Below are 20,071 nucleotides of genomic sequence, written 5' to 3' on the forward strand. Positions count from 1 at the left end.
TTCCAACTCATTCAATCCTTCTAATTTCAATTTTCCATCTCCTTTCACACAATGCTGTGTAGGTAAAGATAGATGCCTCAAACGCCTCAGCTTATGTATGGTATTGGGCAACATGGGAACCCCAGACACGTCCAAATTCAATGACTGGAAACAGACAAGGTTGCAAATACATGATGGAAACTCATCTATACTACTTTCTTCTATATTAGATTCAATGAAACAATGATTATTTGATCTACTGAATACGTAAAGCAGTAAATAGTAAGGCCTGAGTTGTATACCAACAACGCATTACCAATTATACCTCTTAGTTTAGAATACTACTATCAGTCAGTTCACCATCATCACCTGATACTCCATGGGGTCCTCTTCAAGATCCTTCTCCGGTTCGTCTGGTATCAGCTCAGCTAGTTGGTCTATGTGCTCTTTAAGATCAACCATTTGATCACGAAGTTGTTGATTTTCCTATTAATGTTGTTCAACTTCAACTTCGTATTCTGCTTTCAGTACTTCTATCTCCCACTGGAGAATCGAGTTCTTGTCATCCAATTTGTCGACCTTCAGTTCAGCCCAGTGATGGTAGTAGGCCTGTCTAGATAAATCGTTTCGTAGTTCCTCCATCTCATCAAGCTTATCTCACAATTGCTATTATAATTCAGCAATGAGACCGGTGAAATGCGCATCAGGATTTGACAACAGCAGGTTGCTGGGATTAACTGAAGATGACATTTCGATATTATATAATACTTAACCAAATCGCAATAAAATTGCTTGCCTTAAAGCAATTAAACAATCTGTTTCAAGTGCTTCGGGTACAGTGTTATTTCTCCCATGATAAGACGATTATAATCCGTTCAGTACAGCACTATACTGACGAGCACCTCGAAAAAATACTTAGAAACCTTTCCTGAAACTAAAGCTCGAAACCTAGGACTTTAGAGGAAAATCGAGACTAATGAGAAGAGAGCTCACGTTGGTGGTGTGTTTTTCAGAAATGAAGAGTAGCAGTCTTTTTATAGGCACTCCAAAGCCAGCTATAAACACTGCTATTTAAGACAATCATAATACCTTCAACTGAAACCACCTGAAATCGCAGGTAACACGGACTGCAGTTTCAAAATTGTTGGTGAAAACTTTTAATTGCTATTAAAATATGTTTTGACTGAAAAGAAAGGAATATTTTCTTTATGTCCGGTTACATTCAAATGTTCCTGCTGCAAAAAGTTAGACATTTGCCCAAACGCCCATCACCCGAAGCCGAGTCAAGGCAAGAGGCATGCGTGTGGGATGAAGAAACATGAGTGTATTACGCTCACCCTACAATTGCTTATACAATTATGGACTCCTTCACTTTTCCCATCATTTACCTTTGTGGGATAAGTAACTTTCTCTTCTTCTTCTCAAACTAATCTATGAATTTCTTTCATGCAATTAAGAATTACAACAATCAGTATATATATATATATATATATATATATATTTAAATCAATGGGCATATTCAAAAAGAACAACAAAACAAAATACTACTATTAAAAATAGATTATATATTTTTATTTTGGAACTCAAATCCACAATTTTTTAGACATGGCGTCTCAACTTAACCTTCGTAATTGAGCATTTCAAATTTGCATTTTGAGTACAAATATAATTTCTACCGTCATTTAACTTATTTTTCAATAATCATATTTAAGATTAAATTTCATCAAAATTTAAATTTTAATAAAAGTCACAATCTGTAATTATTTTTAATTCCACCATAATTATATCTTTGATTTGGGATATTTATATATTTAATTAGTCTTTAATATTTGAAAGCAATGAACGATGCAATAAATCAAATTCGGGAAAAAAAAAAAGAAAAAGAAAAAATAGCCCACCCAATTAATTTTTTCTTTGATTATTCATTGAGTTCAATAAATAATTTTACTTTGAAATTTAATTATAATTTGTATTGATATTAGGAATTATATAAATTATGAATTTAAATATTTTATTTTTTAAAATTAATTATCTCATAATTAATTATGCAAACATCAGGCAAACTGGGACTGAATTGCCCCTTGGATTTTGGCAGAAAAGTTATGAATTATAGATAGCAAAAAAAATATATATTCATGTCGAAATGTGATCAAGAGATTTATACTACAAAAATTGCAAGTTAATGAACCAGTTCGAGATCATGAATTTAATTTTCACTAGACGTATTATTATTTGTCTCATGTGAATTTATTATAATTTCTTTCAATATTTTTAGTTACAGCGATTGACTGATCGAATATTAATATATGACTTGGTTTACTCAGATATTTTCATATAATGATTTGATTCATTAAATTTCGAAATTGAAATTTGAATTTGGATCTAAATGGATCTTTCTTCTGTAACATAATCTTCGAGACCGAGTTCACTAAATCCAGGTACATGAGTGTACGCTACACAAAATTCAATTTTAATTGAATTTCGCATTATTAATGAAACAGTGTAATGAATGTTTCATCAATTGATTGTCAATTGTTCATAGATAGAACCTTCAATTTGTATAAATCTGATCTAATCCTTTGACTTGAACGAATGAACCTTCTACTACTATGTTGCAATTAGTCCTATTTTATTGTTAAGATGAAAAGGACATCGGAAATTTGACTTGGAGCCTTGCAAGCAATAGAGCGAATAAAGAATTCTTGATTTGTATTTGAAGTCACAGGGAGAGAGCTTTTGAATTCGAGTCCTCTGCGAAACGCGATGGCTGAAACACTGCTGATTGGTGCCACTGTCAAAGTTCTGGTGGACAAACTTCTTGTTGTTGCTACTGAAGAGCTCGGCCTAACATTGGGAGTCAAGAATGAGTTGACAAAGCTGAACAAGTCATTTGCCATGGTTCAGGCATTCTTGAACGATGCTGCAAGCCGTCAAGTAGAAGAGGAAGCTGTCAATTTGTGGCTGAAGAATCTGGAAAACATTGCTTATGAAGTAGACAACTTGTTTGATCAGTTCAACTATGAGATCATTCGTCGTAAGGTGGAGATCAGAAACCAAATGAATCGAAAGGTACGTTTCTTCTTCTCCTCAGCGAATCCTCTGTTGTTTCGTTCAAAAATCACTCAAAAGATCATGGATGTGAATATGAGGTTGAAGATGGTTAATGAAGAGGCTATCAGCTATGGCCTTCAAAGGAGAGTTGGAAATTCTGCTATTTTTGTTCCTCCAGTCATCGAAACTGATTCCATAAGTGTTGATCCAATCGTTCTTGGTAGAGAAAATGATGCTTCTGTGATAGTCAATATGCTGGTTAATTCGAGCAATGAAGTTGTTTCAGTAGTTCCCATCGTTGGGATGGGAGGACTTGGAAAGACAACTTTAGCTCGATTGATTTTCAACGATCAACGAACAATGAAACACTTTGATGAAAGAATTTGGGTCTGTGTATCTGAAAAAATCGGTTCCACCACAAGGCTTTTCAAGAAAATCCTTCAATCTTTAATAACAGATAATGTAGTTCAAGTTGAGAGTAGAGAATCCACCCTTAGAAAGATTAAAGAAAAATTGGAAGACAAAAGATATCTACTTGTTCTTGATGATTTGTGTAATGATGAGCAAACATATTGGGAAGATTTTAGAAGTTCTCTTCTTGGAATCAACTCAATCCGAGGAAATTTCATTATTGTGACTACTCGTAGTAAAGACGTAGCATCGACTGTGAACCAAAGGTATCAGCATGCTTTGTGTAAATTATCTGATGATGATTGTTGGGACATAATTAAGATGAGAGCTTTTTCCAAAGAGGAAACAGTTTCTAAAGATTTGGAAACCATTGGAAAGAAGATTGCTTGTAGATGTGGAGGTCTTCCATTAGCAGCAAATGTGATTGGTGGAACATTACAAGGGAAGGTTTTAGATGATTGGACCTCAGTTCTGCAAAGTGGATTTTCGTGTTCCAACAAAGACGCGAGTGGCATGCTCCAGGTATTGAAGGTCAGCTTCGATCGTTTGCCATCTTCATTACTTAAAAAGTGTTTCGCATATTGTTCCGTTTTCTCCAAGGGTGCGAAAATAGAGAAAGAACGGGTAATCCAACTATGGATGGCCGAAGGATTGCTTGTAGAAAATGATGAGAATGATATGGAAAGTTTAGGCAGCAGAGTTTACGATACTTTATTGCAAAATTCTTTCTTGCAGAAGGCTGTAAAAGATAAGTACGGCGATATCAAGCACTCAGAAATGCATGATTTGGTGCATGATCTAGCGTGTTCAATTTCAAAGGCAGAAAGTTTTAATGTGGAAAGTTGCAATTTAGAGAACATTCCTGGTCGAGTTAAGTATCTGGTGACAAAATCTCTTAGCGGCCACAAATATTCTGACAAGATTGAGAATGAGGATGTTGGTTATCTACGAGCTCTATTTTTGGACGACAAGATATCTGATAATGTGTTCCGTTATTGGAAGAACTTGCGTACTTTAGAACTACAATGCTGATGAAGGGAAATAATAAAAGACTAATATACCCTTAGTATGAAGGATAGAGATAAAGGCATAAGAAGAGAGATTAAACCTATTACTTACGTGGATAATCTCAGAAACGGTTAAGGGCAATCTGATACCCGGAAAAGGTGGGCCACGATCGCGAGATGACCGGTCGTGGAAGCGGGCATTAGGATCGTGCAGAGGACACGAAAAGGGATCAGTATAAAAGGAAGAAGGAAGAGAAAAAAGGGGGTTGGTCTGGCTTTTATTTTTCACTTTTCATAATCTTTAATTTTTCTTTACTTCCGATAAAATTCTCAATACTGACTTGAGCGGCGGAGTATCTACGCCGGCACCTAATCCGGCTAGATAAGGTTTGTTCTGTTTTCAGGATATACCAGATCCGTCAGAGGTGAAAGGGACGATACCAAGCGCGACCCGCGAACTCGGTCGGATCATTTGGCGCCGTCTGTGGGAACGTCAGGTGACGGATTGGAACGCGTTGGAGAAATGGAAACTCCGGCAGAAGATCAAGCACCCGTTGTACATTTATCACGGCAAGAAATGGATACTCCCATGACTGAGCGGGAGGGAACTGTACAACTGACACGACGGGAATTACAACAAATGATGGAAGAAGCCGGGAGGAAGGCCTTGGTAGCTTATGAGAGAAGAACTGCAACTCCTTTAGAAAGGGAAATAGCGGGAAAGAGGTTGTTTCAGGAACGAGTGGAGGTGCAAGACAACGAAGGAATGAGTAGACCGGGGGCGAATAGAAAAGGCCCGCAGCCATCTGATGTGGGATCCAGTAGCAGGGCTTTAAGTCGTCCCAGAGGGCCAGCCATATCTCGAGCTGAAGTAGATAATGTTAGTAAGCAGATAGCCCAGCTAGGGAAGCAAATAGATGAACTCAAGAAGAGAGGAGAAATAGTAGCCCACAATCGTAATTCGCCATTTGCTAACCGTATACTTATAGAATTGGTCAACCCGAGCTTTAGGATGCCCGACCTCCCAAAGTATGATGGAACACGGGATCCACAAGAGCATCTAGCTGCTTTCGATATGGTAATGAATCTATATGGACAGTCGAGCTCCATAATCGCCAAGTTGTTTGTTACTACGCTAACAGGAAAGGCCCAAGAATGGTTTACAAACTTGCCCCCAGGCAGCATAGATTCGTATGAGCAACTAGCACAAAAATTTGCATTTCACTTTGCGAGCAAGAGAAAACAAAAGAGATCGGCTACACATTTATTTACTATTCGACAGGGGGAAAATGAAAGTTTGAAAAATTTTATGGGACGTTTTAATAACGAAACATTGGAGGTGCAGGATCTTAGGATAGACATGATGACTAGTATCCTAATCCATGGATTGAAGAAAGGAGTTTTTGCATCGGCTTTAGCGCGGGACCTGCCTATAGATGCAGAGCAGTTGATGGCAATGGCGCAAAAATACATTGATGAAGAGGAGATGAATGCAATGAAGGATGAGGAGTGGAGAGTTACATCAGAACGAGCAAGGGATGGAAGATTCACCAGAGATCGAGATGTGCGACCAAAAAAGGAGAAAGAAAGGGAACCACCTTACCAGCCGAAATATAGCAGGTATACCCCTTTAAATATGACCAGGGCTAAAGCTCTCATGATGGTAGAAAAAGATAATATATTGATGTGGCCGAGACATACAAGGATTACTCCAGCCAAAAGAAACTCGAACAAGTATTGTCGGTTTCATCGAGAGAGAGGGCATGATACAGAGGAGTGCTATCAACTGAAAGATGAGATAGAGCGGTTGGTGCGACAAGGGTATTTCCGGAAACAGAACTCCCATAAGTTTGAAAGGAGACATAATCGCAGAGGCAGATCAAGAAGTAGAGATCGCAGGTCAAATGGGGCAGAAGATCGAAGGAACCAGACGGTGGCGGAGAACGCGCCTGTGAAAGGCATCATCCATACTATCGCTGGAGGATCAGAAGGATGGTCGAGAAGAGCTAGAAGGAGATTGGAAAGAGAGACTAGGTGGGAACGACGTAAGCAAGGGGTACACACGACAAGCAATCCTGAGATCGTGTTTGGAGATCAAGATGCTGGGACCAGGATCGTGACAGATAATGATCCCATGGTGATACGAATGGACATAGCAAATTTTACAGTCCACAAGGTTTTGGTAGACAACGGGAGTTCAGCAGATATAATATTTAAGGAAGTATTGAATAAGATGGGACTTGATAATATAAGGCTGGAACCAGGAAACATTCCCTTGGTAGGATTCGGAGGAAGCGAGGTCGCATCACTTGGGACAGTGGAGTTACCTGTATCCTTGGGAGAAGAGCCAAAACGCAAAACCTTGATGGTGAAATTTTTAGTTGTTGATATGCCTTTTGCTTACAATGTTATCCTGGGGAGACCTGGGCTTAAGTCTTTCAGGGCGGTGGTGTCAACATATCACCTCAAGATGAAGTTCCCCACCCTATCTGGGATAGGGGAGGTCGTGTGCGATCAGATCGAAGCCAAAAGGTGTTACAATTTATCTCTAGAGAAAGCTTCAGAGTATGAAGAAAGAAGACTGGCAGGCACTGAAAGCAGGGAGAATAGAACCAGTTGATCATAAAGAGGTGGAGTTAATACAAGGAGATCCGACCAAGGTCACCAAGATAGGAACCAACTTGGGGCAGTTCGAGGGGATTATGATTACTTTTTTAAGAAGTAATGTTGATATGTTTGCATGGGATCCGTCAGATTTTCGGGGTATAAACCCAGAGGTGATAGTACACAGGTTAAATGTGGATCCTTCCATGCGGCCTGTCCAACAGAAGAAGCGAACCTTCGGAGCTGAGAAAAATGCGATCATTGAAGGAGAGGTAAGTAAATTGCTTAAAGCGGGCTATGTATCCGAGGTTCAATATACGGATTGGCTGGCCAATGTGGTCGTGGTACCGAAGCCGGGGGGTAAGTGGAGAATGTGTACAGACTTTACGGATCTCAATAAGGCGTGCCCGAAAGACCCTTATCCACTTCCTAGGATTGATGTCCTAGTCGATTCGACGGCTGGATATAAGACATTTTCCATGATGGATGCGTATCAGGGATACCATCAGATTTTTATGGCACCAGAAGATCGAATAAAAACCTCCTTTGTAACTGACCGTGGGATTTATTGTTATAATGTTATGCCTTTTGGATTGAAAAATGCAGGGGCAACATATCAAAGGTTGGTGAACAAGATGTTTGCTCGACAGATCGGGAAAACCATGGAGGTGTACGTGGACGACATGTTGGTTAAAAGCCAACAACCAGAGGGTCATTTGGAACATTTGAAGGTAGCTTTTGCGATCATGAGAGATCATGGGATGAAGCTTAATCCTAGCAAGTGTACATTCGGAGTAGGCGGGGGCAAATTTCTTGGATACATGGTCAGCGAACGTGGGATTGAAGCTAATCCAGAGAAGATAGAGGCCATACTGAATCTGAAGTCGCCTACATCCATTAAGGAAGTTCAGAAGTTAACAGGTAGAATTGCTTCTCTTAATCGCTTTATTTCTAGGTCTGCAGATCGCAATTTACATTTCTTTAAAATATTGAGGAAAGTAAAAGGATTCAATTGGACCGAGGAATGCGAGCAAGCTTTTCAGGAGTTAAAGATTTATCTGAGATCGCCACCTCTTTTAGCGAACCCTAGAGAGGGGGATGTATTATATCTTTACTTGGCTGTTTCTGATAATGCGGTTAGTTCGGTATTGATAAAAGAAGAGGGAAAGGTGCAGAACCCGGTGTACTATGTAAGTAAGATGTTGCAAGGAGCGGAAACTAGATATGCGGAGATCGAAAAGTTAGCGTTGGCGGTGGTGGTGACGGCCTGGAAGCTAAGGCCATATTTTCAATCGCATCGGATAGTGATAAGAACTAATCATCCACTCCGAAACATTCTTACCCGACCAGAGGCTTCGGGTAGAATGGTAAAGTGGGCGGTCGAATTGGGGGAGTTCGATATCACCTATCAGGGTCGCACAGCAGAGAAAGCTCAGATTTTGGTTGACTTCATGGTGGAGATATCCGGTACTCAGAAAGATGTAGAAACATGGATGTTACATGTGGATGGATCCTCCAATGCCAACAATGGTGGAGCAGGAATACTGATCGAAGGACCAGCAGGCATGGAGATTGAGGTCGCTGTTCGGCTGTCTTTTCCTGTTACAAATAATGAAGCCGAGTACGAAGCTTTACTCTTGGGTTTGGAGCTAGCACTAGAAGCTGGAGCGCAGATTCTGGAAGTATACACCGACTCGCAGCTGGTAGCTATGCAGGTTGGAGGAATATATGAAACTAAAGAAAAATCTATGACAGATTATTTGAAAAGAGCAAAAGAATGGATGCAGAAATTTTCCAAGTGCACTGTTCAACAAATTCCCCGGAATGAGAATGAAAGAGCCGATGCGTTATCAAAGTTAGGAGCTACGCTGGTGGGAATAAAGGATAGAAAAATCACAGTGATTGTAAAGGAACGATCAGCGATCTCAGAAGGAATAGAAACCAATATGGTCACTTCAAGATGTCTGTGGATAGAAGATATAGCAGCATATCTGAGGGAGGGGATTTTGCCTACTGATGCCGGACATGCTAGGCGCATTAAATTTAAAGCTCCAAGGTTTGCCCTAGTAGGAACACAATTATATAAAAGAACAGTCGAGGGACCCCTCCTCAAATGCTTAGAGGACGCACAAGCCAGGTATGTGCTACAAGAAATTCATGAAGGTAGTTGTGGAAATCATTCAGGGGCTAGATCCTTAGCTCAGAAAGTAACGCGGCAGGGATACTTTTGGCCCACACTCATGAAGGATTGTAAGGAGTTCGTACGAAGATGTGAGAAGTGCCAGAAATTCGCCTCATAGATTCACACTCATGCGGTCCCGATGATCCCTGTTCCCATTACATGTCCGTTCGACCAGTGGGGTATAGACATTATAGGACCATTTCCTCCAGCTCGAGCTCAGAAGAAGTTTGTCATAGTGGCGGTGGAATACTTCTCGAAATGGGTGGAGGCAGAAGCTGTCTCAAAAATCACAGAAGGGGAAGCAATAAACTTTATATGGAAAAATATAATCTGCAGGTTTGGAATACCTCGGGTATTGATATCTGATAATGGGACCCAATTTCAAGGAAGAAAAATAAGCGCGTGGTTGCACGAGTTGAAGATACAGCAAAATTTTACGGCAGTAGAACATCCCCAATCAAATGGTCAGACGGAGGTCACAAATAGAACTATATTACAACATCTGAAAGCCAGGTTGAGTTCGAAGACAGAATGGAGTGATGAGCTCCCAGGAGTATTATGGGCCTATAGAACAACTCCTCGAACTTCAACAGGTGAGACTCCTTTTTCTTTAGTTTATGGTTCTGAAGCTGTAATTCCTGCAGAGATAGGGGAAGAGTCGCAAAGGATCACAAACTTTGATCCAGAAAGAAATGGAGAACAACGTGCATTCGACCTAGACATATTGGAAGAGAAAAGAGAGGCAGCGCGGATAAGGATGTTGCACCATAAAAGTCTAATGTTGAGAGGCCATGATAAGAACTTGAAGCCCAGATCGTTACAGGTTGGGGACCTGGTATTGAAAAAAGTGGAGGTCTTGAGGCATGTAGGAAAACTCGATCCTAACTGGGAGGGGCCTTTCAAAGTGGTTGAGATCGTTGGAAAAGGCACGTACAAGTTACAGGATGCTCAAGGCAAGGAGTTACCCCGACCATGGAATATTCAAAACCTTAAGAGATTTTATGTTTAAAACCTCTATTGATCAAATATTGGAGGGTATGGAAAAGGTCGTTACGTTCGAATAGAACGATCTTAGGAAAATTGATCTGAAAAAGATTGTGTCGTCTGAAAAAGACTGATGTAACTAATAACCTGCGAAAGGTTAAGGCATGACCTGAAAAAGGTCACTAAAGTTAGTTTTTCTTCCTTATCTGTGAAAGATCATTTCAATTTTAAAGTTCCATCTGTCTCAAGTTTGCTACAAGTAATAAGTCGATCGCATTAAATTGTATCTGAAAAAGATCAAATTGTCAATACCTTGAAATATCAAAGTTACATATTGTCAGAAGAAAGATGGAAGTTACATATTTTCTATTTCATCCACAAGAACAGAAAATTCATCATTTTCAGAGGGTGTATCATCCTCCTCAGGTAAAGGTTGAAGGTTAGCATCCAAGCTGGGGTTGAGGCGTGATATATCAAAGTTGGGAGCAAATCCTTGAAGGCGAGAAATCTGAGATTTGCAGCGATCAAAACCTTGTAACAGGTAGTCGGCGGCTTTAATTTCTACAGCCGAGTCAAAGGTGGGGGTCTTTAAAAAGTCCCGAACACCTTGGAGGCGGATCCCCCGAACCTGCTGATTAAACTCCTCCGACTTTAAGAAGATCTCGCGACCTTCAGCAATGCCCACAACCTTCCCCGCTGCATGACCAGCATCAAAACCTCGTTTCTCTCCTTCGGCTGCTGCTTTGGAAGCCTCAGAGACCACTTGTGCTTCAAGCTCTTTGATGCGAGCCTCTTGGGTCGACATCGATTTCGACCATTCTTCTTCCTTGGAGGAAAAACTAGCGAGCTGGGCCCTCAAATCACGGATTATACGCTCCGCTGCCATTTGGTTATGGCGAAAACCAGCACACTTCAGACTAAGACCTCGCACGAAGTTGGATGCCTAAACAGAGAACAGTTAGGGAAATTCAGGGACAAGCAAAAATAATAAGCATGAAAGAAAATACCTGTACAAGCGAATGGGCGCAGTGTTCTTCCATCCGGGTGAATGAGGTTTGCAGGAGAGCTGCCTGATCGAGAGGAAGGCAGTTAGCATCATACAGCTCCCAGGAATCTTGGCCTGAGCGAGTTCGAAAGACTGAGCTGTTAGGAGAGATTTGCCAATCAGGGACCCATTTTTCCCCTTCCATTTGGGCCACTGGATGATCGGGGCCCCGAAGTTCTGATCGAGCGGTTCTCCAATAATCAGTGAGACCTCGCAGTACATCCATATTTCGCCTACTCTCGGACCCGGTTTCGATCCCATCCGAAGGTAATCCTCCACCAGATTGAGATTGAGTAGGCCCTAGGAGGTTAGGACGGAAAGGTGATTTCCCCCGGGACTTCCTCTTTCGGGAGGACTCAGCAACATCTCCATCGTTTAGAGCGTGATCCTGCAATCTCCAGCTAGAAGATTGAGCGGCAGGATGATTAGGGGGAAGAAGGTTGCGAGCCTGAGTCTCCTCACTACCCACTTCGATGGGAATCGGACAGGGAGGAGTAGTAGTATCCGGGGCTGAGGAAGCGGCTGCCACAGGTTGTGAAGAGGCAATTTGCATAGTAGCTTGGGCTTGAGACCGAGCCTGAATCTGAGCTCGCAGACGCTTGTTAATACGAGCTTGACTCACCATGGAAACTGCAAACAGAGAAAGGAGGATCCGGTTAAATGTGGTAAGATAAAATAAGAAGAAAAAGTAGAAAATCGGATCACCTAAGGTACCCTCCACCTGTAGAGGGGCAGGAGTTAGATGGGCGAGCCAAAGTATCTCTTCGACTAGAAGCTTCTTGGGATTATACCGGTAGGTGGTAATGCTGCTTATCTGATCCCCATCTAAGCCCTCACCTTCCGTGAGAGGGGTAGGTTTATCTACTTTCCAGTCTAAGGAGAAAGGCCACTCGCGACCAGGAGGGGGTCTAATAAAGATAAAATGGGATTTCCAGGGACCGACATTGGATGTAAGGGGGTCGAGGAACCTACATTCCTTTCGGGAGGTTAAGTAGAAGAAACCGTAATCTCCAGATCGTACGGAGGTCGTGAAGGAATACAACGACCAAAAGTTTTCGAAGCTTGGTTCAAACCTATGTACACGCATAACTATGATGAACAGAATAATGTGACGTATGGAATTAGGGGATAATTGCATAGGACATAGATTCAAGCGGCGAAGGATTAGGGCTACGCTAGGGGGCAAGGGAAAACGTAATCCTGCCTCAAAATGTTGCAGAGAAAAAGAACAAAACCCAGGAGGAGGAAGATAAAGGAATTATTATCTCATAGCTAGAAGGAATGAAGAATTTCTCTTTAATCTTCTGTGTTTGTAACTTCACAGTGCTAACTATCTCGGCCCAGGGAGTAGGATGTACGGCTGGTTGGGGATTCGCAGGAGCAGGAGCCATACTTAAGTTTGGGTTTCTAGTACGATTAGAACGGGGTCTGCGCCTAGGAGAGACTAAATCCCTAAGAAGCATGTTGGAAGGAGCGGATGAAGAGATGTCAGCAGAATTAGAACCTATGTTAGAGGTATTAGAGGAAGACATGGTACCTGGAGGACTCGGGGAAGAAGAAGAGTTGAAGAAGAGACAGCCAGCTAGAGGAAGAAATACACTCGAAGATGGAACGCCTCGCAGCAACAATACTCGAGAAAAAAGCGGAAGGGAGAGAGCAATTTGAAATGCTTCCGTATATATATATTTGGGAAGGCGGTGAAGAGATGACCGTTACCCAATCAGCACACAACAGCTACCCCTTCGAAAAACGTAAATCGATGTGTAGCTCGATAGGAGACACGTGGACAATCGTAAGGATATCAAAAAACCGCAAGCGAGCCGTCGGACAGAGCTGTTCAACTTCTTGAAGTGACGACACTTCAAAAAGTGGGGGAGTAATGATGAAGGGAAATAATAAAAGACTAATATACCCTTAGTATGAAGGGTAGAGATAAAGGCATAAGAAGAGAGATTAAACCTATTACTTACGTGGATAATCTCAGAAACGGTTAAGGGCAATCTGATACCCGGAAAAGGTGGGCCACGATCGCAAGATGACCGGTCGTGGAAGCGGGCATTAGGATCGTGCAGAGGACACGAAAAGGGATCAGTATAAAAGGAAGAAGGAAGAGAAAAAAGGGGGTTGGTCTGGCTTTTATTTTTCACTTTTCATAATCTTTAATTTTTCTTTACTTCCGATAAAATTCTCAATACTGACTTGAGCGTCGGAGTATCTACGCCGGCACCTAATCCGGCTAGATAAGGTTTGTTCTGTTTTCAGGATATACCAGATCCGTCAGAGGTGAAAGGGACGATACCAAGCGCGACCCGCGAACTCGGTCGGATCAAATGCATACATATCGAAGAATTGACAGCCTCCATTGCCAAGCTGATACATTTAAGATTTCTTGATGTGTCTTTCACAAGCATTAGAGCTTTTCCAGTATCGATTTGTAAGCTTTACAATTTACAGACCTTAAGGGCGATTGGATGCATATATCTAAACGAGCTTCCAAGCCAATTGCAGAACTTAGTCAGCCTGAGACATCTTGTTACCGAAAGGAATAAACTTTTCGAAATGCCGCTTCACATTGGAAAGCTAACTTGTCTTCGGACATTAAAATTCTATAACGTGGGCCAGGAGAATGGTCGTCGAGTTGAAGAGTTGGGATTATTAAAGAATTTGAAGGGAAAACTTAAGATACGCAATCTTGAGCATGTGAATGATAAAGAAGAAGCGGCTAGAGCACGCCTCTGTGAAAAGCGCAACATACACAACTTAGAGCTTGTGTGGAGCAGCTCAAGGGAAGGCAACAACTTGAGTGATGAACAAGTGTTGGAAGGTCTTGAGCCTCACTCCAACATAAAAAGTTTAACCATTAAAAGATTTTGCGGAGGTTATTTTCCATCGTGGGTCATGAACGCGACTGTTAGTGAAGTGAATAGATTGGACAAATTAATTGAGCTCAAATTGATAGATTGCAAAAGATGCGTGGAAGTTCCAACACTGGGCCATTTACCAATGCTTAAAATCTTGAAGTTGAAAGGACTAAGAAATGTAAGACTGATAGGTCCTTGGTTTTACTATCCTCCTTCTGGCATTAATGATCGACCTCCATTTCCATCACTTGAGTGTTTCATCCTAAAGGACATGACCAGTTTGGTGCATTGGATTGAAATTTTCACTAATAATGGATCTGAAGTTGTTAATCCTTTTCCACGTCTTGAATTCTTGAAGATACGGAACTGTCCCATTATGAGAAGTATTCCAAGTCATGATTTTCCTTGTCTGGAGAAACTAGAGATTGACAGTGTCGAAAGAGGCGGACTATTATTGAATAAGATATGCAGCAAGAGTTTAAGCGCTCTCACGAATTTGAGACTCAACGATGTTTCAGACCTCACTTATCTTCCTGAAAGGCTATTGTTTGACAGCCAACACCTCTCGCGTCTCCACATAACTAATTGTCCTAGCCTAATTCATCTTGGATTGCTGAGGCACAATCTTCGCTCTCTTAAGGAGATATATATAAACAGTTGCAATAAACTCAAGTCACTTAGAGTTTTGATAGGAGGAGAATTAGACGACGATGATGATGTCAGTGTTAGTTCTCTTCGAGAATTGACAGTTGCAAGTTGCCAAGAGCTGACAGATTTCTCGAGTACAATGCTAGACTCATCTACCTCGCTTGTGTGGTTAAGTGTACGCAACTGCCGTAATCTAGTCTCTTTTCCAGTAGAGTCCTGTCGGAGAATGCCACATTTGAATTTCTTGCGTATTTCAGGATGTCCCAATTTGAGGAGCTTCACAAGAGGTGTTATCAATTGTCTTTCCCGCTTAACAGGATTGGCCATTGGTCCCTTCTCAGAGAAAGAGGGTTTCGCCACTCTTTGTGAGATTATTCAAGCTATTCAACAACTACAGTCAATGAAAACATTAAAATTATACGGATGGCCGCAGTTTGACTCTCTGCCGGACCAACTTCAGCATCTCACTACTCTCTCTTTTCTCCAATTATGTAATTTCGGCATAGAATTTTTGCCTGAATGGTTTGGCAACTTGTCATCTCTAGAATGCCTAATAATCACAAGCTGCAAGAGGCTATGTCATTTGCCGTCTGAGGAAGCCATGCAACGCCTCACCAAATTACAACGTTTATTTATTACGGGATGTCCGTTTCTAAGCGAGAGATGTAAACCAGATAAAACCCGCCCTGCAGATGATTCTGAAGAGCACAAGATTTCGCATATCCCGTATGTTATTGCCTAAGGTATCGTCATAATCAGCAGTTGTATCCATTTGATTATTATCATGATATACAGTTTTGTTTTTCTTTTTTTTGGCTGTCGAGATGCAGACAAAAGTTGTGGAATAAGTCAACGCAGATGTTTGTTATTTTTGTCTCTGTTATCCTTGGAGGTATGAGATGCTGCAACATTTCATTTCATGGACAAGTGTGTTTATCTTTCTTGCTAAACTGACATGAATTACTATGTATTCTGAGAGGCTCTTTAAATTGATTATTCTTGTGGATTTAGGGATAAATGCAAATTACCCCTATCAAATATTAGAAAAAGGCAAACAAAAAAATAAAAGTTGTGAAATATAAAAGTTGAAAACATTATGATTTTCTTTTTTTGGAAATATGTGCCGTTTATTTAGTAATTAGGGATAAAAGTGACCACTTACAAATCAAAACAGCTAAATCAGTCGTAAAAATTGACGAATGAACTACACTGCCCAACAGATGAGAGTAATATGCTTTTTTATTAAAATATTGAGGAGGTTTTTTCCCCTTTCATTTTTTTAGGGGGTGTTTTTTGCCCCTTTTCAATATTTAAGGGGGCAATTTGCATTTATCCCTGTGGATTTACTTTTTTCCCTTCATCATTTACAATCTTTTATGGTTCGCTTTTGATATTTCGTTTATTTCTGTGTCACATACAAGTTGCATAGAAGGTAAGGCCAGCTTAGGACCGACACAGACCAGTTCTGAAAAGTCAGACTAAGGATCAGTCTAATATTATTTATGATCGGTCTTAGGGTGGTTCTGAACATATAAATCAGTCCTAGTTTGGTCCATTTATATAAACTTAGGCTCAACACCCATGAATCGACCCGATTGAGGATCAAACTAGGCCCGAATTAGTCCCTAATGTGTTTGTTTAATGAAATTGAGGTTTTCGTTTGAACATGTACTTAAATTTATGGTTATATTATGAAATAAATTAAATCATGCAAAAAACTATAACTAATACTTAAGGCTATATAATGAACTTAAACAATAATTTGATAAATAAGCTTATAATAATAAACTTAGATGATAATAAATTAAAAAAAAAAGACTTAAAATAAATTTTGAAAAAAAATAGAGTATTATTGAATTAAAGTATTAAAATTTTAGAAGTAGAGCAATAAAAATAATAATTTTTAGAGTTTTTCAAAAGTATAAAAAAAAACTAATAGTATAATCAATTTAGAAGAATAAAATAAAACTTATATACCACAAATTATTTCTATAAAAGAGAATGGCCCAACAAGCCCAGCTCAAAATCAGGTGATACTAGGCCATTGGGCTAGGCTCGACTGGTCCTAGGTATTGAAACCTAGGACCGGCCCAACATCAACCTCGTTCCAAATGAGTCTAGGCCAATTCAATCTATTTTTTTATTAATCCAATCCGATCCTGGATCGGGCTGCCCAACTCAGTCCACTAGGCATCTTGAATCACATATGTCTTCCACCAACTTGAGTCTTTATTTATTAGTATGTGATCGAAAGACACCCGATGCAGGTACATAATTTAAATTTTTATTAGATTTATTTAATTGTTAAAAGAAAAGAAGATAAAATGAATAATTGCATCAAAGCTAATAAAATAAATTAATCTTAAATATGCAAGAAAATAATTAACTAAAAAGATCACGGAAATATAAATAAGCTTGAGGGTATTTTAGTTATGTCCAAAAGTTAGCTATAAACATTTTATAGAAAACATTATTGTATGTATAATATTATGTCTATTTGCATTAACAGAAATAAATATTAATATTATTTTCATTATTTTGTATAATCATTGAATCATCATTGTGGCAAAATTACACTTCTAGTCTCATAAGATAGGGAGTTCAATATTTTTAATTTTATGTTTTACGAGATTTTCATTTTATGAAATTTTTGAAATTGTTCCAAAATGCATTTAGTCTCGTATTTAAGTTTCGTAAAAAAAAATAGATGGCAATGGCACAGCCAATTCACGTGTTCGAGTTTTCCTAATTTTTGAAACATTTTAAAATTTCTGTTATAAAAATTATGGCCCATGACCTAGTTTGGTAGGCCTAGCCTACACCACCAAAATCACTCACCTGGATGTTCCTGGGGTTCAGTTGACCCATTATATTTAGCAATAGCAGGGGTACGACAATTTGCAAGGAGCTCGCCCTCCATCACACGTCTGTGAATGGGACACTCTGTAGTTTATCTCCTGGAATTCCCGCTATCTGGTGTTGCACTCTTGGAGGCCTTTTTGAAAACACTCCCAACGAGCCAGCTGTTGGGGGACCTTTGTTGGATTTGCTGGAGAGGCCCTTGTACCCCGATAGGGGAGGCCCCGTCACAACAACGCCTTCTCCTGGAAGAGTTCCTTCCATTCCTCCTTAAATGGTGCCTGCTTCTAGCGGGGGGCTGGATGAGCAGGAACTAGTATCACCGTCTGTTCTCGTATGGTCGCTACAACTACTTGCTGAGTCGCGCCCAGCATGGTTGGGGAAAGTTCGCCTGATGTAGTGTTGGAGGAAGTGCTTCGCCTTGGAGGATCAGCCAACGGATCAGTCACTCTGGGGGACAACATTGGAGCTGGAAAGGTTAGGGTGGACTCTCCTATTGGTGCTAAGAGGGTCCCTGCAAGAACCTGCGAAGGCTGATTGTTACTGGGTATCTCAACAGTCATCTGCTTGTTAGGAGAATTTTTCGAGTCTCCATGGTATCTCACGCCTTTAACTCAAATTTATCGCAAATGGTGTCAATTGATGTGTGCGATTTTAGCATGGGTCCAAAATTCTTGAATCTTGATATTAGATTTGGGCTAATTGAGTGAAAGCACTTGAGAAAGAGAACCTGCAAAACAAAAGTTCTGTACTCTAATGCTTAAGTTAGTTCTGAATTTAAAAATAGATAAATATATAAATGAATTGTGACGAAAATATTATGATAAAAATGAGAATTCCGTATGTAAGAGCACAAAATTAGAGTAGTAGAGTAGCAGCAAGAGGAGTTCTTAAATGTGGAAAGAGAGAGTGTTGCTTGCCGAGGGGTACCTCCCCTATTTATACTGGAGGAGTTTCTCTGTAACAAGAGTTCTGCTGAGGGGGATCCTGATGTCCAGCGAGGAAGGCAGGATTCGTGGATAAGATTCCTCCTTATCTGTTTCTTAACCAGCAAGTCTTCGGATGAAGGGGGCATCCTTCTTCGTGCAGACTCCTACTTAGTGGGGAGTCCTCTCAAGTTGAAAAGTCCAACTCCTTGAGGGCACCTTCCTTCCTTCGAGCTAGTTTTGAAGGCCTTCAGACTAGGCTTTCTTCTTAGGTCAAGCTTAACATAGTGGGCTTCATCCTTGAACGGACTCTGTCGTGGGAGGGGGGGCCTTCTTAAGCTTAGTGGGCCTCCCTTTTGGGCCGAACCAGATTGTAAGATGCCCCTTTTTTAGGTTAAGCCTGGCAACCTGGACGGGTTGACTCTCTCTTCCACTGGTTGGCCTGTGTTTGGGCCTATCATTTCTTCTTAGGTCAATCCCTTTTGGGCCAAACCCATCAACTTTAAAAATAGATATATAATTACTTATTTTTGTCTAAAAGAATAAATAGTTAATAACTTAAGTTTCTATTACCAAATTATAAAATCTTTTACATGAAAAGTTTTTGTGTATTTATTATACTCATTAATTACCTAAGTAAAATTTAATCAAATTTGAACTATTTAATTTACTAATTATATTTTATTTTATTATAATTAAAAAATATTTTTTCTAATCGAGAAAAAATTAATTGAATTTAAAATAAAAAATATTAAAAAAATCCTTTGAACTACAAATATATATAGATAATATCCATACTATCCCATATTTAATTATAGGGGGATAAATATTACATTTGTTAGTTTATAGGGGTAAATGATACATCAAGAATGGTCCAGGTGGGAGCAAAGTGTATTTAATCCATTAATTAATAATCCAAATTCTCTGATTATGGATTTTTAATTAGCAATTCTAATTTAATAAGATTGATAATTTTTTATTTGCAAGTTTTTTATGTCGATTTTTCTTTTAAATTTTATTTATTTTTTAAAATATCATCACTCTCTATTATATAGGGATAATTACATTATACCTCATAATTTTTGGTGTAATTACATAAACTACTATTGCCTTTTGTATAATCATAATTAAAACTACCCCTATCAATACTTTTCACCCAAAAGTGGCCTCAAAGTGTAAAATATCAATAATGCTCCTGCTAGTAATTAACGCCTTCGAAAATAAGATGAAAATATTTTTATTGTGCGAGAGATTTGCACCTATATATAGAGTGTTTCATTAATTACCAAAAGGTAGAAGGGAATTTGAGTAATTTTCTAAAAAAAGCAATATGATATCATATATTTTTTATTTATTATATAAATTTTTAACTTAATTGATCTAAGTTTCATAGTTAATACTATGCTTCTTAATCTTTACAAATTTCAAATTAAAATCTTTATATATGATTTATAGATTTTAAATGAGGATATACAGCTATCCTATTTTACCTTTTTTTTATAGAACCTAACTGT

The 20,071-nt window shown here is 39.6% G+C and overlaps 1 protein-coding gene and 1 long non-coding RNA gene across 2 annotated transcripts in view; both read left to right on the forward strand.

Moving 5' to 3' along the window:
• Nucleotides 1-238, forward strand: part of LOC110012745 — a 523-nt gene extending 285 nt beyond the window's left edge. The window contains exon 2 of the long non-coding RNA XR_002287958.1: nucleotides 63-238. This is a non-coding gene — a long non-coding RNA (uncharacterized LOC110012745). The remainder of the gene's footprint in view (nucleotides 1-62) is intronic.
• Nucleotides 13,823-17,905, forward strand: LOC105172053 (putative disease resistance RPP13-like protein 1). Its single transcript, XM_011093392.1, has 2 exons — nucleotides 13,823-15,498; nucleotides 17,650-17,905. The coding sequence occupies exons 1-2, from the start codon at nucleotides 13,823-13,825 to the stop codon at nucleotides 17,903-17,905; spliced, it is 1,932 nt and encodes a 643-aa protein (XP_011091694.1).

Source organism: Sesamum indicum, linkage group LG10 (assembly GCF_000512975.1).
Source record: "Sesamum indicum cultivar Zhongzhi No. 13 linkage group LG10, S_indicum_v1.0, whole genome shotgun sequence".
Taxonomy (NCBI): domain Eukaryota; kingdom Viridiplantae; phylum Streptophyta; class Magnoliopsida; order Lamiales; family Pedaliaceae; genus Sesamum; species Sesamum indicum.

Coding starts and splice junctions, on each gene's coding strand:
- LOC105172053 (XM_011093392.1), top strand. CDS start 13,823: ATGCCGCTTCACATTGGAAAGCTAACTTGTCTTCGGACATTAAAATTC. Junction 15,499..17,649: donor CACAAGATTTCGCATATCCC/GTATGTTATTGC, acceptor CATTATATTTAG/CAATAGCAGGGGTACGACAA.